Genomic DNA, 16,201 nt, shown 5'->3' with positions numbered 1-16,201 from the left:
GCCTGAGATGCGACTCAGATAAGGGCCCCGATTGGATTTAACATCACGTGTGTTTAACCGGGGCTAGTTTTTCCCCCTGCGTTACAGGAAATGTTCAATGTCGAATTTATTTCAACAAACCCAGGGGTGTTTTGGGGATTTGTCCGTAGAAAATCATGCGGGAAAAGAGAAGGTCAGTAAAATCAGATGGCGTAACATCCAACTCACGTTGCTTTCTAAACGTTGCAACTTTATTTTTTAACCATTGCAACCACAGGGTGAGTGAGCTCGTGAAAACGTCTGCAAACATGAAAGTTGAAGTAATTTATTTCAAGGTCGCCAAACAAACGATAAACAGAATCCTCGCCATCCCGCAAAAATTCGCCGTGCACAGAAATGTAAAGCATGTTGTGGGCATCCTATTACCCGCCTGCCTCTGGAAAGCCTGTCACATGTAGATTGAGGTCGAGGGCGAGGAGTTCACCGCCGATTAACACAACAGCAGCGACAGACTTTAGGTTTAAATACAAAAACAATCAGCTGATGTTGTTTTTACTGGAAACAGCAATGTCATAATGTGCCGAAACCCCGAGGAAAGCGAGTAAACAGTATTGTGGGGGTTAGACACAAGTTTGAAATAACACCGGAATTCCCCACTCAACATATTAAACAAAACAGCCCACCACACATCCCAGTGCTGGGTTGTCTGCTTGTGGTGAATACCCATGGGATCTCGGCTGGTGGACGTGGTGTTCTGCCCGGAGTAGAGGGCGAGGCTGATGGGGAGAGACAAAAAAAGCTTGGGGTAAGAGGCGGTGTGAAGGGGGTCGAGCTGGCAGGAGGGGGGAGGGGGGTCGGTGACAAAAGGATAAGGACACACGGCGGGGTAAAGGAGTCGAAGGCAATGGTTGTCGGAAATAAATAAGAAAATGCAGCAGAGATGGCTAACAAATTGTAGGGAAGCTAGCAGCAGAGTGGAAGGGCAAACTATAACGGGGATAGAAGCGGGGGCGGATAACAGCAGCAAAGGGTGGCATTCGGTGGATAGGTTACAGAGAAAGTTTTGGTTGCGAGAATGGGAGGGTTTGTCGGGACCAAAAGAGGCAACGTGTGGAGATAATAGAATTGGGTGACAGTGGAGTAGATTTAATGGGGAAACGCGGGGGCGGGGGCGGGGGGCACACGTATTAAGGAAGGGGTGGAGGATGGGATGAAAGGTGCAATATTAAATGTAGCTCCGAGGGAAGAGATGGCAATGGTTGAAGGGAGTATGTACTCGTCTTGAGAGACAAGAGACTGTCATATGGGAGGGGGACAAAGTGTGGAAGTAGGGTCTCGACCCATTCCCTCTCTCCGGAGATGCTGCCTGTCCCGCGGAGTTACTCCAGCATTTTGTGTGTATCTGTGGAAGAACTCAGCGAGTGAGGGGTGGTCACACGCTGTATGATGAGAACTACCACTCACACGGTAACACGGACGGGGGGCAGATGTCAACGCCGAGGGAGGAGGGAGGAGGGGAGTCAATGCCTACCATGTTGTGTTGTGCCGAAGCAAAGCAAGAATTTCATTGTCATATCAGGGACACATGACAATAAACTCACTTGAACATGAATCTTGTCTTGAGTCACATGAAGGTGGAGGAGGCGGGATTGTAGGAGGGGAAGCCCAGGACAGGGAGGGGTGGGAGCTTCAGGCCGGGGTTTCCCCGGCAGTAGAGTGGCTGCCAGTGTATATGTGTGTGTGTGTGTGTGTCACTGCTCCCATGTGCTGCTAACTCTGAGCTCCCGGCCACAAATATCCGCTGGGCTTTTAAACCCCGTGCCGCAATCTTCTCTGATCGGATTAAGCGGAGTCTCAGCTTATTCTGTGCGGGCTCTGCTCCACGTCCATGTGTGTGTGTGGTGCCGGCCGGGGCAATAGTTGAAACCGCGGCTGGAGACAGTGAGAGACGAGGCGGCGGCTCCGGACTTGTCATCCAGCGGGAGGCGATGGCGATGGGGATGAAGGATGAGCGGTGAGGGGGAGCTGGAGGGACACACGTTGCGGCACAAGGAGCCTCCGGTCCCTGCGATCCACAGTCCCAGATCTCCACCCCCTCCTCCAATGCCCCGGGACCCTGAACCCCTCCTGCTCCTCCCGTCAACATTTGCCCCAACGCTGCACACTCTCCCTCCCCGGCTCATCATCTCCCTCCCCAGGCCAGGGGTCTGTAGCCCTGTGAGCCCGGCCGCTCTCTCCTCTACTCCCCGGACTAGGTCACTCCCCCACCACCTCCCCCACCATCTCTCCACTCCCCCCCCCCATCCCCGGGACTAGCTCTCTCTCTCTCTCCCCCCCCCCCACCCCCGGGACTGTAGACCCCTCTCCCCCACCCACCGCCACCACCCCTCCCTCTCCCCCCGGGCCCAGCCGAGTCCCCGCCCCGCCGATGCGCCCTGGAGCCGGGGCTGGAGCCGGGACTGGGACTGGGACTGGGGCTGGAGCTGGGGCTGGGCTCCCGGGCGGGTCTCTCGCTGCCTCTGCCTCTGTCTGTGTCTGTGCCGGGGCGGCGGTGTCTGTGCCGGTTCTCATGCCGCTGATGCGGGGGGTGTCCGGGACTGGGGCCGGGGCCGGGGCAGTGTCCGGCATCAGCAGCAGCAGCGGTGGAGGAGCAGGAGGAGGGAGAGTCGATGCCCCGCACCCCAGCTGTGACCCCGACCCCCGGCATCTCCAGCTGCCCGAGGAGCCGTGGGAAGAAGATCCCGGCTCCGACAGCCAGGACCAGCACGACACATACAGCCTCCTGTCGGACGATTCATTCTACCCTCCGGATCTACTCCCCCTGAGCGGCGACACCAGGGGTGAGAGCGAGGAAGCGCTCACCGTCTACCGGGCTTGTTCCACCAGCAACGCTATCGGACTCAAGGAGCTGCTGTGCGGGGACCTGGGCGAGCAGGAGGTGATGGAGAGGGACAGGAATGGCAGGGTAAGTGAATGAGTGAGTGAGTGAGTGAGTGTGGGCGAGGGCAGGGCACTGGGTTCAGCGCCAGAATGTTTCACCATCCACATACACACCCTGCTCCACTCTCCCACCCACACACACACACACACACCCACACGCACACACACACACACACACACACACACACACACACACACCCACACCCACACGCACACACACACACACACCCACACACACACACACACACACACACACACACACACACCCACACCACACACACACACACCCACACACACACACACACACACACACACACACACACACACACCACCCACACACACACACACACACACACACACACACACACACCACACACACACACCACACACACACACACACACACACACACACACACACACACACACACACACACACACACACACACACACCCCCACACACACACACACACACACACACACACACACACACACACACACACACACACACACACACCCACACACACACACACACACACACACACACACACACACACACACACACACACACACACACACACACACACACCCCCACACCACACACACACACACACACACACACACACACACACACACACACACACACACACAACACACACACCCACACCCCCCACACACCCACACCCCCCCCCCCCCACACACACACACACCCACCACACACACCCACACACACACACACACCCACACACACACACACACACACACACACACACACACCACACACACACACACACACACACCACACACACACACACACACACACACACACACACACACACACACACACACACACAACACACACACACACACCTCAAAGTACTCACATTATGCCGGGCATACACGCACTAATTTTGCTTTGCACATGTTCGCCTTCCAGTCCCACACACACACACACATGCGTTTTCCACCAGTCACATGCAGCACCAGACGTGGGTACACTTGACATCCTCACAAGTTGCCGGTCTGAACTCGCAGCTCCTACTCACATGCTCGCCGAAACATTCATTAACCACACACTTTGTTGTAAATGCTCCACTGATCATTTCCTTCCATTGACGTTTCCTCCTTTGCTGGTGAATTCACGCCGTTGACTATTATGTATTGGTCTGCATTGCTAGCATTCAGTAAATCTCTCAGTTTATAGCTATTGATTTCTAACTGATAGAGCCACAGAGCACGGAGGCAAGACCAAACTTGCCCAAGCCGACAAAGATGCCCCATCTACGCTAGTCCCACATGCCCGCGTTTGGTCCATATCCTTCCAAACCTTTCCTATCCATATACGTGTCCAAGTGTCTTTTAAATGGACAGTGCCAAACATCATGTGGTGTTGGTGCTACACTGGTGCTGGCAAGTGGGAATGATTCCACTCTGGCTTATGTTTTGTAGATGGTGAAATAACTCTAAAAGTGTCAGGAGTTGAGTTATACAGACATTTCATTGGTTAAAGGATTACAATAAACTTCAAACATCCCCAGTCTACATTTCTCTTATCTATAAGGTCTGAGGAAAGACATTCTTGCCATAGAGGGAGTACAGAGAAGGTTCACCAGACTGATTCCTGGGTTGGCAGGACTTTCATATGAAGAAAGACTGGATAGACTCGGCTTGTACTCGCTAGAATTTAGAAGATTGAGGGGAGATCTTATAGAAACTTACAAAATTCTTAAGGGGTTGGACAGGCTAGATGCAGGAAGATTGTTCCCAATGTTGGGGAAGCCCAGAACAAGGGGTCACAGTTTAAGGATAAGGGGGAAGTCTTTTTGGACTGAGATGAGAATTTCTTTTTTTCACACAGAGAGTGGTGAATCTGTGGAATTCTCTGCCACAGAAGGTAGTTGAGGCCAGTTTGTTGGCTATATTTAAGAGGGAGTTAGATGTGGCCCTTGTGGCTAAAGGGATCAGGGGGTATGGAGAGAAGGCAGGTACAGGATACTGAGTTGGATGATCAGCCATGATCATATTGAATAGTGGTGCTGGCTCGAAGGGCCGAATGGCCTACTCCTGCACCTATTTTCTGTGTTTCTATCACTCATTCCCCTGCTCACTTTTTTAAAGGCAGGGATAAATAGATTCTGGATTGGTACAGGTGTCATAGGTTATGGGGAGAAGGCAGGAGAATGGGGTTAGGAGGGAGAGATAGATCAGCCATGATTGAATGGCATAGTAGAATTGATGGGCCGAATGGTCTAATTCGACTCCTATTCCCTATGACCCTATGACCAAGGAATAAAATCCTAGCCAGCTCAACCTTTCCCTGCAGGTCGGGTCCTCAAGTCCGGGCAAGACCCTTCTAAATTTTCTCTGCACACTTTCCAGCTTAATGACATCTGTCATTATTCAGAGGGTGGTGAATCTGTGGAATTCATTGCCACAGAAGGCTGTGGAGGCCAAGGCAATGGATATTTTTAAGGTGGAGATTGATAGGTTGTTGATTAGTTAGGGTGTCTAGAGTTATGGGGAGTAGGCAAGAGAATGGTGTTGAGAGGGACAGGAATGGCAGGGTAGGTGAGGGCAAGTCAGCAGACAATGTTTCACCACACACTCTGCCCCAGTGGTAGAGTTGCTGCCTTACAGTGTTTGCAGCACCGGAGGCCCGTGTTCGATCCTGACCACGGGTATTGGTTGTATGGGGTTTGTACGTTCTCCCCGTGACCACGTGGGTTTTCTCCGGGATCTTCGGATTCCCCCCACACTCCAAAGACATACAGGTGTATAGGTTAATTAGCTTGGTATAAGTGTAAAGTTGTCCCTAGTGTGTGTGTAGGATAGTGTTAATGTGCGGGGTGTGGACTCGTTGGGCCAAAGGCCTGTTTCTGCGCTGTATCACGAAAACTACAAACTAAAACTCAGGCACAGCACGAACAACTCGAAGCTTGGCGCTCCATTCAGAAGATACTTGGACAGGTGCATGGATATGTGGGATTTGGGCCAAAGTTGGGCTGCAAATGGGACTAGCTTAGATGGTAGCCACGCATGGTAGCCACGGATGGTAGCCACACATGGTAGCCACACATGGTAGCCACACATGGTAGCCACACATGGTAGCCACGCATGGTAGCCACGCATGGTAGCCACACATGGTAGCCACACATGGTAGCCACACATGGTAGCCACGGATGGTAGCCACGCATGGTAGCCACACATGGTAGCCACACATGGTAGCCACGCCTGGTAGCCACGCCTGGTAGCCACGCATGGTAGCCACACATGGTAGCCACACATGGTAGCCACACATGGTAGCCACGCATGGTAGCCACGCATGGTAGCCACGGTAGCATGGTAGCCACACATGGTAGCCACACATGGTAGCCACACATGGTAGCCACACATGGTAGCCACGCATGGTAGCCACACATGGTAGCCACACATGGTAGCCACACATGGTAGCCACGGATGGTAGCCACACATGGTAACCACACATGGTAGCCACACATGGTAACCACACATGGTAGCCACACATGGTAACCACACATGGTAGCCACATTAGGGACAGTTTTACACTTATACCAAGCCAATTAACCTACAAACATGTAGATCTTTGTAGTGTGGGAGGAAACCAAAGACGTGCAGAGTGTGGGCGATCACAGGGAGAACATGCAAACTCTGTAGAGACAGCACCTGAAGTCGGGATCGAAACCGGCTCGCTGGCGCTGCGGGCACCATAAGGCAGCAACTCTATCACTGAGTCACCGTATCGCTCAGGCAAGTGGAGATAATTCCACTCGACTTCCCGACGTGCTTTGTAGATGGACAGCTCTGTAGCGTCAGTCGTGGAGTTCACCAGGCATTTCATTTGTTAGAGTTACCATCAACTTCGAACATCCCCATTTTATTTTAAATAAATATTTTTATTAGAAGCATGTGTACAAATAATAATAATAAGCGGCAATTTAATTACAGATTTCTTACATAGCTTCAGTTTTTTTTTAAAGAATAAAGATAAAGGGAGAAAAAGTTGAGAGAAAGTAATAGGAAGAGAAGAAGAAGGGAGAAAAAGGGAGAGGCAGAGAGAAACTACCAATAACAAGATTATGGAGATAGATCTGGGAAAAGTTGAGTGTAACTATTCACCCAGTCCCAAACTCAGGATTCAACCCTGATTCTGTGTTAAACCAATTTACCTTTTCAAATATTCAATAAATGGAGACCATATTCTAACAAAAAGTTCTGGTTTGTCAATTAAGGCAAGTCTTATTTTTTCCAAATGCAAGGTCTCAGTCATTTCCGTAATATCCACATTTTGACTTTGTCCTGGATGGGGGGGTTATTAATGAGGTAGCTGTAAAGGGACATCCTTAGGGGCCACTGCATGGAGGAGCCCCCTACAGCAGTGGTTCTTAACCTGGTGGTCGTCACCCCCATGGGGGTCATTTGGGGGCTTTTCCGGGGGTCATGAAGAGGTTCTAAATAACATCAATTTGTTGAGCCCATGTTTAGGAACTTAACAAAGGTACATACCACACACTATTTTTGTTTGTGTATATGCATACCTATACACGGGGGGGGGGGGGGGGGGGGTATATTGTACCCGGGCTCGGAGTCCGAAAGGGGGCCTGGGAGCCGGGAATTTCCTGAAATCTCAGAAAATGTTTGCATATATTTTGTGAAGATATTTTGTGTGAGCCGACATAGCTTTATATATCGTGATTCGTAGAGATTGTGATCCCATCATAAAGCGGGGAATTTTAACTGGCGGGTGTGTGGTCGGGGTAACTTGATTAAAAGAGGGGGAAGGGGAAGACCCACACCACTACTGATGCATCTTCCGTGTAGGGGGAGAGGGGGGGGGGGGGGGGGAGCATTACGACCCAGCAGAGACAGACCATGTGCTGTCTGCATGGTGGAGGTTGTTGGGGGGCTGGTGCTGAGCCGGGAACTCTGGTGAGGTGACGGTTCTAGCCCACTGGTGGCTGGTAGAGAGGCGAGGGAGGGTCGGCGGGCGGGGTCGCTGGTGGAGGGAGGCCCGTGGGGGGGGGGGGGGGGGTGGGGTGGGGTAGAGATACGGGCAGCAGCATCGGTGGCTTTCTGAAGACAGTGAAGGTCGGCAACAGGAGAGGTGGTGAGAGTCGGCAGCTGCGGGCTGCAGTTTCAGTGGTCTGGGTTTGGGTGTGGGTGTGAGTGGGTCAGTGGGTGTGTCAGTGGGTGTGAGTGTGTCAGTGGGTGTGCCAGTGGCCGTGGGTGTGAGTGGGTGGGGGTGGGTGTGAGTGGGAAGGTGAATTTTGTAAATGCAGCTAAAACCATTAGATCTGTTGAACTTGTTAACAGCGTACAGACTTGGTGACCTGTTTCCAAATGTTGGTGTGTTGGCTTAAGAATACTATTAACAATTCCAGCAACAGTAGCTTCTGCAGAGAGGTCATTCATCAAACTCAAGCTGATTAAGAATTATTTACGGTCCACAATGTCTCAGGAAGGTCTTGGGGATTTGGCCAGGCTAAGTATTCAAAGTCAATGTTTTTCGTCACATACACCCGAAGGTGCAGTGAAATGAATTTGCCAGCAGCGATACACTTAAAAGAACACACAATCCACAATAGAATTTAACACAAACATAGAAACATAGAAATTAGGTGCAGGAGTAGGCCATTCGGCCCTTCGAGCCTGCACCGCCATTCAATATGATCATGGCTGATCATCCAACTCAGTATCCCATACCTGCCTTCTCTCCATACCCTCTGATCCCCTTAGCCACAAGGGCCACATCTAACTCCCTCTTAAATATAGCCAATGAACTGGCCTCGACTACCCTCTGTGGCAGAGAGTTCCAGAGATTCACCACTCTCTGTGTGAAAAAAGTTCTTCTCATCTCAGTTTTAAAGGATTTCCCCCTTATCCTTAAGCTGTGACCCCTTGTCCTGGACTTCCCCAACATCGGGAGCAATCTTCCTGCATCTAGCCTGTCCAACCCCTTAAGAATTTTGTAAGTTTCTATAAGATCCCCTCTCAGTCTCCTAAATTCTAGAGAGTATAAACCAAGTCTATCCAGTCTTTCTTCATAAGACAGTCCTGACATCCCAGGAATCAGTCTGGTGAACCTTTATTGTCATTCAGACCTTACGGTCTGAACGAAACTGGTTCTCTGCACTCCCTCTATGGCAAGAATGTCCTTCCTCAGATTTGGAGACCAAAACTGTACACAATACTCCAGGTGTGGTCTCACCAAGACCCTGTACAACTGCAGTAGAACCTCCCTGCTCATCTTAGTCCTGAAGGATTTCCCCCTTATCCTTAAACTGTGACCACTTCTTCTGGACTTCCCCAACATCGGGAACAATCTTCCTGCATCTAGCCTGTCCAACCCCTTAAGAATTTTGTAAGTTTCTATAAGATCCCCTCTCAATCTTCTAAATTCTAGTGAGTGCAAGACAACAAGGTTCAGCTAGTCCTTCTCCTTTGTTCACCCATGGTCGGGGCCATGAACCCTCTGTAGTCGCCGCTATGTACAGGCTCTCTCGTCCTGATGATCCAAACTCCGACGTCGGGATGGACAAACACACTCCGCGGCTTAGAGGTCCCGACTCGGCACTTTCCTTCCTGAGACCGCGGCTTCAGGATATTATAGGCTGCGGGCCGGCGGTCGGAGGTCTTCTCCGGCGATCCCCAGCGAGGGATCCCAGGCTCAGGATGTTAAGTCCACACCACACCCGTGGCTAGAAGCTCCACAGACCACAGCCCCACAATATCAACGTATTGAATCAAACATTGCCAGAACAATACATTTTTATGCTGCAATTCAAAATCTTTCACAAAAAAAAAGCCAGGAAAGTTCTTTATTTAAAGTAAATACTAAAAGCCTACCTACCTTCTTTTATTTTTTACTAATAATTATGTTGTAAAAGTTGAGGCATATTTCCCTTTCGAATGACACAGTCAAAAGTGGAATCTCGGATATGAGTAATGATATTCTGCTGCATGTAGTGAGCGTTGTGAAGAGCAGTCCAGTGTATTCACTGTAACTGGATGAGTCAACAGTGGTTGCCCCATGTTCCCAACTGCTAGTCTACGTTTGTTCCTCGATGGAGAAGCCATGAAGGAGGAGTACCTGTTCTCGGAGCCATTGGCTACGACCACTCACTCCCGAGTGGAAGGTGGAAGATGTGTTCAGAATGCTGGAAGCCTTCCTCATCAAACATGAGCTTGGCTGGGAACGCCTTGTCGGGGTGTGTACAGTTGGGGCACCTTCCATGGTCAGTTGCAGAACCAGCTTCAAGGGATGTTGCTCCCCATGTCTCCTTCACCCACTGCATGATACATCGCCAGGCTCTAGTGATGAAGACTCTCTCTCCTGGTCTTCGAGAAGTGCTTTCAGATGTGGTGAAGATCGTGAACCACATCCGCGGGAGCACAACAAACTCAAGAATCTTCAAAGCCATATGTGAGGAAATTGACGCCGATTTCACTGTTGCGTTTAAGATGGTGACATCAGCGATACTGACGTGACTGCTCGCCACGTTTTGACTGGAAGTGAAGGACTGGCCTGTTCTTTCGAAGAGGGCCCTGACCCTATTGGTCCAGACCAACTCAACCTATCGCTGTGAGGTTGGGTTGGCAGACATGTTTTTGTTATGGTTTTGGGGGTCATGGTACTGACCAAGAATGTCTGATGGGGTCGTGGGGCCAAAATGGTTAAGAAGCACTGCCCTACAGTGATGTCCCGAGGCTGGGATGTTTGGCCTCTGATAACCAGACATGAATGATATCCTAGGTACACAAAAATGCTGGAGAAACTCAGCGGGTGCAGCAGCATCTATGGAGCGAAACGTTGCCTATTTCCTTCGCTCCATAGATGCTGCTGCACCCGCTGAGTTTCTCCAACATTTTTGTGTACCTTCGATTTTCCAGCATCTGCACAGTTCCTTCTTGAACACATGAATGACATCCTGTTCAGCATGGATGAGTTGGGCTGAAGGGTCTGTTTTCATGCTATCTAATGGTCATAGGCAGTCCCATTTTCCTCACCTCAACATTTCAGCTCTCTGGTCCATATTTGGATCAAGGATCTAATGAGGTCTGGACCCAAGTGGTTCTAGGGATATCCCAATGTTGTGTTTGTTAGTAGGTTCTTGATACTTACTTGGTAACATAATGGATGGTAGCGTTTGTCACTGTGCCAATAGAACAAGGAACAGGAACAGTATAGCATAGGAACAGGCCTCCTTGGCCTACAATGTCTGCATTGAACATGATACCAGGATCGACCTTTATCTGCCCGCACACTATGATGATGATGATACTTTATTTTCATTTGATCCTAGGTACAGTGGATTTCTTTGTTTTCTGCATACAAGGTACACAAAAGAGTTGCCGCAAAGCCGCCCCCACAAAGTCAGAAAATGTACTCATCCCTTCTCCCCCCCCCCCCCCCCCCCCCCCCCCCCTGCTGGGACCCTCTTTGTTCTCGGCAGCCCCCCAACGCTGAGTCCCCCATAATCTGTATCCCCCCCCCCCATTCCTTTCATATCTATGCCCCATCCAACAATGTACTGAATGCCACCAGTTTATGTGCCTAAACCATCATTCCTAGAAGGGGGTTCCAGGCACTCAGTGTGTGTAAAAAAAAAAAACATGCCCCCTTTAAACTTTGCCCCCCTCACCTTAAAGCTGTATTCTCTAGTATTTGATATTTTCATCTAGAGAAATAGGTTCTGACTGTCTACCCTATCTATGCAGATTGAGAGCAGGCAGATTAAGAGGTGATTAGTTGGTTTGGATTTATCCTGCTTTTGTGTAAAAGTGATACTTCTGCTGTTACTGTTTGGGAACAGCTTGACCAGAGGCAAGCCGGGTTGTGGGGTGGAGGTCTCTTCTGGTTCCATTTTCCGGTGTGTTTTTGTCACATCTCAGTTGCCTGGTTTATCAAGGTTATTTAGTATTACAAGTGGGTAGGCTTTAGTTCCGTCTATGCCGCATCTGCACCAAGGATGAGTTGTTTCACTCCAGGACATCGGAGATGTCCTCATTCTTCAGGGAACCCCTCCCCTACTATAGATGAGGCTCTCACCAGGGTCTCTTCTATACATCTGCTCTCGCTCCCCATCCCCTCACTCGCAACAAGGGCAGAGTCCCCCTTGTCCTCACCTTCCACCCTACCAGCCGTCACATACAACAAGTAATCCTCCGACATTTTCGCCACCTCCAACAGGGTCCCACTGGCCACATCTTCCCATCTCCTCCCCTGTCTGCTTTCCACAGAGACCGCTCCCTCCGTAACTCCCTGGTCAATTTGTCCCTTCCCACCCGTACGCCCCTCTATCCGGGCACTTTCCGTTGCAACCGCAGGAAATGCTACACTTGTTGCTTTACCTCCCCCCCGTGACTCCATTAAAGGACCCAAGCAGTCGTTCCAGGTGCGGCAGAGGTTCACCTGCACCTCCTCCAACTTCATCTATTGCATCCGCTGCTCTAGATGTCAGCTGCTCTACATCGGTGAGACCAAGCGTAGGCTTGGCGATCGTTTCGCCGAACACCTCCGCTCAGTTCACAATAACCAACCTGATCTCCCAGTGGCTCAGCACTTCAACTCCCCCTCCCATTCCGAATGCGACCTTTCTGTCCTGGGCCTCCTCCGTGGCCAGAGTGAGGCCCACAGTAAATTGGAGGAGCAGCACCTCATATTACACTTGGGCAGTCTGCACCCCAGCGGCATGAACATTGACCTCTAATTTCAGATAGTCCCTACTTTCTCCTCCCCTTCTCAGCTCTCCCTCAGCCCACTGTCTCCACCTCTTCCTTTCTTCAACCCATAACAATTTTTCAGGTTATTCCAACATTTGGATCTTACTAGATATTACCTGAACATTTCTCGTGTTTATCCATCATTTTACGTTAATATTTCTGCGCTTTTTGTCGGTTTAATATCGTCGTTGCTCCAGTTAGCTGTGAATGATAAAACCCATTATCTGGTTCATGACTCACTTCTCTTCCTGTCAAACTGTTTTGCTAAATTCTCTCGTATTTTGATCATTGTTGGCAAGGCAGCAGCTTTTTGACTAATTCAGGCACTTTGCACGTGAATAAATCCAAGCCAGCCTGTGCCTTTGTTGGTCGAGGAACATTTTATTTTAGATAGACACAAAATGCTGGAGTAACTCAGCGGGACAGGCAGCATCACTGGAGAGAAGGAATGGGTGATGTTTCAGGTCGAGACCCTTCTTCAGACAGATCTCAGTCGGGGGAGAGGGAGACATAGAGAAATGGAAGGGCAAGATGTGGAAACACAGATCAAAGGGGACAATGGCCCTTTGTAAGCTGAGGGGAAGAGGAGACGAGGTATACAATCAGGAATAATTAGAAAGCCCCAAATATACTCCAACAGTTGCTAGCTTTGATAATTGTGATGTATCTGTCATGGAAACATAGAAAATAGGTGCAGGAGTAGGCCATTCGGTCCTTCGAGCCTGCACCGTCATTCAATATGATCATGGCTGATCATCCAACTCAGTATCCCGTACCTGCCTTTTATCCATACCCTCTGATCCCTTTAGCCACAAGGGCCACATCTAACTCCCTCTTAAATATAGCCAAAGAAATGGCCTCAACTGCTTTCTGTGGCAGAGAATTCCACAGATTCATCACTCTCTGTGAGAATTTGTTTTTCTCATCTCGGTCCTAAATGACTTCCCCCTTATCCTTAAACTGTGACCCCTTGTTCTGGACTTCCCCAACATCTTCCTGCATTATCCTGTCATGGATCATTTGAAAATTGAAGTTTCCACTGTGTATCTACTCTAGATTTTACAACAAAATGCCGACCTATGTAGTTATGTACACAGCTAATCTATCTCGGCTTTGGTTATGAAAATTCACTGTTCTCTCCAAATGCTTGCACCCTGTTCTGTGCAGTTATACCCATGGGGTTTCTGTTAACCTTCTCACAGCTACAGGTAATCTGCTTTTCCTTTGCTCCCACAGGTTCATGTAGCTGCTACATGTTTCCAGGGTCCATGTCCTTCAAACTAGAATGTTTCTCTTCCAGCTGCGTCTTTTGCGGGGGTTAGTAGTGAATATTAGTGCGTCTGTGTTCTAGCAGCTCTTTCAGGCCTGCCAATATCTACCTACTCCAGCACTTGGTGTCCTTGTTTACTTTAGTTTAGAGATCCAGCACGGAAACAGGCTCTTCGGCCCACTGAGCCTGCTCCGACCAGCGATCCCCGCACACTAACACTACCCTACACGCTCTAGGGACAATTTACATTTTACCAAACCAATAAACCTACAAAGGTTACACAAAAAAGCTGGAGAAACTCAGCGGGTACAGCAGCATCTATGGAGCGAGTGTGGGAGCAAACCGGAGATCCCAGGGAAAAACCCGCGCAGGTCATGGGGATAAACGTACAAACTCTGTAGTCAGGATCAAACCCGGGCCTCTGGCGCATTAAGGCAGCAACTCTGCCGCTGCGCTACCATGCTGCACTTTTTGTAACGTGACATCTGCAGTTCCTTGTACAATAGCTTCATAAGTGTCTCCAAGTTGTGCCGAGCTTTTAACTTGAACGGTGCATTCCATACCCATCTAAGTTGATTATATTCTTTGACCCACTTGTCTTATTTCTCATGTACTGTATGTAAATTTGAGCACACAGTTGTTATGTAGACTGACCTGCCCTTTGATGTTTTTACCAATACTTGTTTTGAATCTTGATTATTCTACTTTAACATTTTGAGTTTAGACACCTTTTTTACTTCTGAGTATTTTTTCAGTCCGAGCCTTATCCGCCACTGTAGTCCCAGCCCTGTACTCACTTGTATTCCTTAAATTTTCTTTTAAAATTGTTCCAGTGAGTTTATTGTCATGTGTCCCTGATAGGAGAATAAAATTCTTGCTTTGATTCAGCACAATTGTGATGGAGGAACCGTTTGGATTCTCCAGGATGCTGATTATATCCACCTAGGCAAGAATTTTGTTTTTTGTATATTAGTCATATGTGGGAACAGTGAGTGCTGGCCCTAGAATCTCTGGTGAGTGGAGATAGTATCTGCTCTGTGGGGACTACAGGGTGACCTCTAGTTCATTACAGGTGGAACGCAAACCACTGCCCTCGCGTGAGGGGGCGTAGGGGGAGAATAATTGGGGACCCGACATAGGGGGAACCGCTGGGGGGAGGGGAGAATAAAAGGAGGAGTCGGCGTGCTTTGTAACTTTGTAGGTGGCCACTATTTGAATACATCGGGTATACAAGCAAAGTATCTCACTGTGCCTTGCCACATGTGACAATAAACTATTCCATTCTACGACCACTCTCTTGGCTGAGAGTAGTGGGACGACCAGAACTTGTCGTTTATTTTGGTGAATGTTTAACTGAATAATTTCAAGGTGTCTGCAAGATAATCTTCCTGTAATTTATGACCTTCAAGTGTTCCCGCTGCAGCTTGCAGCCGACAGTAGTGATATTGGGGCAGGCATTCATGCCTGGATCAGCGGCTAGTACAAACTGGGCTGGTCTGGTATTGTCTGGTTGGTGCTGGTGAATCTGCAAGTGCCAAGATAACATCACTTTCAAAGAGAAACTGTCCTTGAAGATTTGAATTATCTTTTACTGTTCTGACTTAAATTAAACATTCTAAAGTTGACTAAAAAGGTATTGCATCTAACTTTAAAATGTGATTACATTATTATCAATATTCTGTCGTGGGGTACACTGACTCCCCCTCCCCTCCCCCCCCCCTCCCCCGCCCCCGCCCCCCTCCCCCTCCCCTCCCCAATCTTCGCACATCCCCAATCCTTTCCACTCCTCACTTTAATTCCATGTTTCATATGACTGTTAGCGGATCAATTTCTCTCCTGGGATTAATAAAATTCTAACGTATCATATCGTATAGTTGCTTGCAAGTGTTTGCTTGAAGCCTGCGGTGTTTTGTGTGTGTGGGGGGGGGGAGAAAGCTATGGTTTCATAGTGGATCTTTACAGTGGGGGGATGGGGTGGGGGAGGGAAGAGTTTTGTCACGTTAGAGGCAAGTTAGTAGAAATGGATTTTATTGTGGATGACAAGTTTAAGGTCAGTTCCCTTGTATGATTTAGCGCAACTTGGTTTTTTAATTTGTTTGTGCAAATGCTTATCACAGCACGATGACTGAAGTTGGGGTGACCTTGTTTCTGGAGCGAAGGTGACATGGGTTGACTAATTCCTCGCTCGTCCAGCAGAAAGGTTGTGAGGAGCAGTGTTCTGGTTAAAATGCTGAGTGAAAGAGAGCATTGAGGTGTTGATTCAGCCTTGGGTGGCAC

At 49.3% G+C, this 16,201-nt stretch overlaps 1 protein-coding gene across 1 annotated transcript in view; it reads left to right on the top strand.

The window, feature by feature from the left end:
• Positions 1–287: 287 nt before the first annotated feature.
• LOC129716261 (ankyrin repeat domain-containing protein 33B-like) overlaps positions 288–16,201 on the top strand; it is a 77,204-nt gene continuing 61,290 nt past the window's right edge. Inside the window, exons 1-3 of the mRNA XM_055666138.1 lie at positions 288–377; positions 1,827–1,993; positions 2,620–2,944. Of these exons, the coding sequence (XP_055522113.1) occupies positions 288–377; positions 1,827–1,993; positions 2,620–2,944 (582 nt within the window). The remainder of the gene's footprint in view (positions 378–1,826; positions 1,994–2,619; positions 2,945–16,201) is intronic.

This window comes from Leucoraja erinacea, chromosome 2 (genome assembly GCF_028641065.1).
Source record: "Leucoraja erinacea ecotype New England chromosome 2, Leri_hhj_1, whole genome shotgun sequence".
Classification (NCBI taxonomy): domain Eukaryota; kingdom Metazoa; phylum Chordata; class Chondrichthyes; order Rajiformes; family Rajidae; genus Leucoraja; species Leucoraja erinaceus.
The sequence above is the reverse complement of the archived record's forward strand: the minus strand, read 5'-3'. Positions and strand labels throughout refer to the sequence as shown.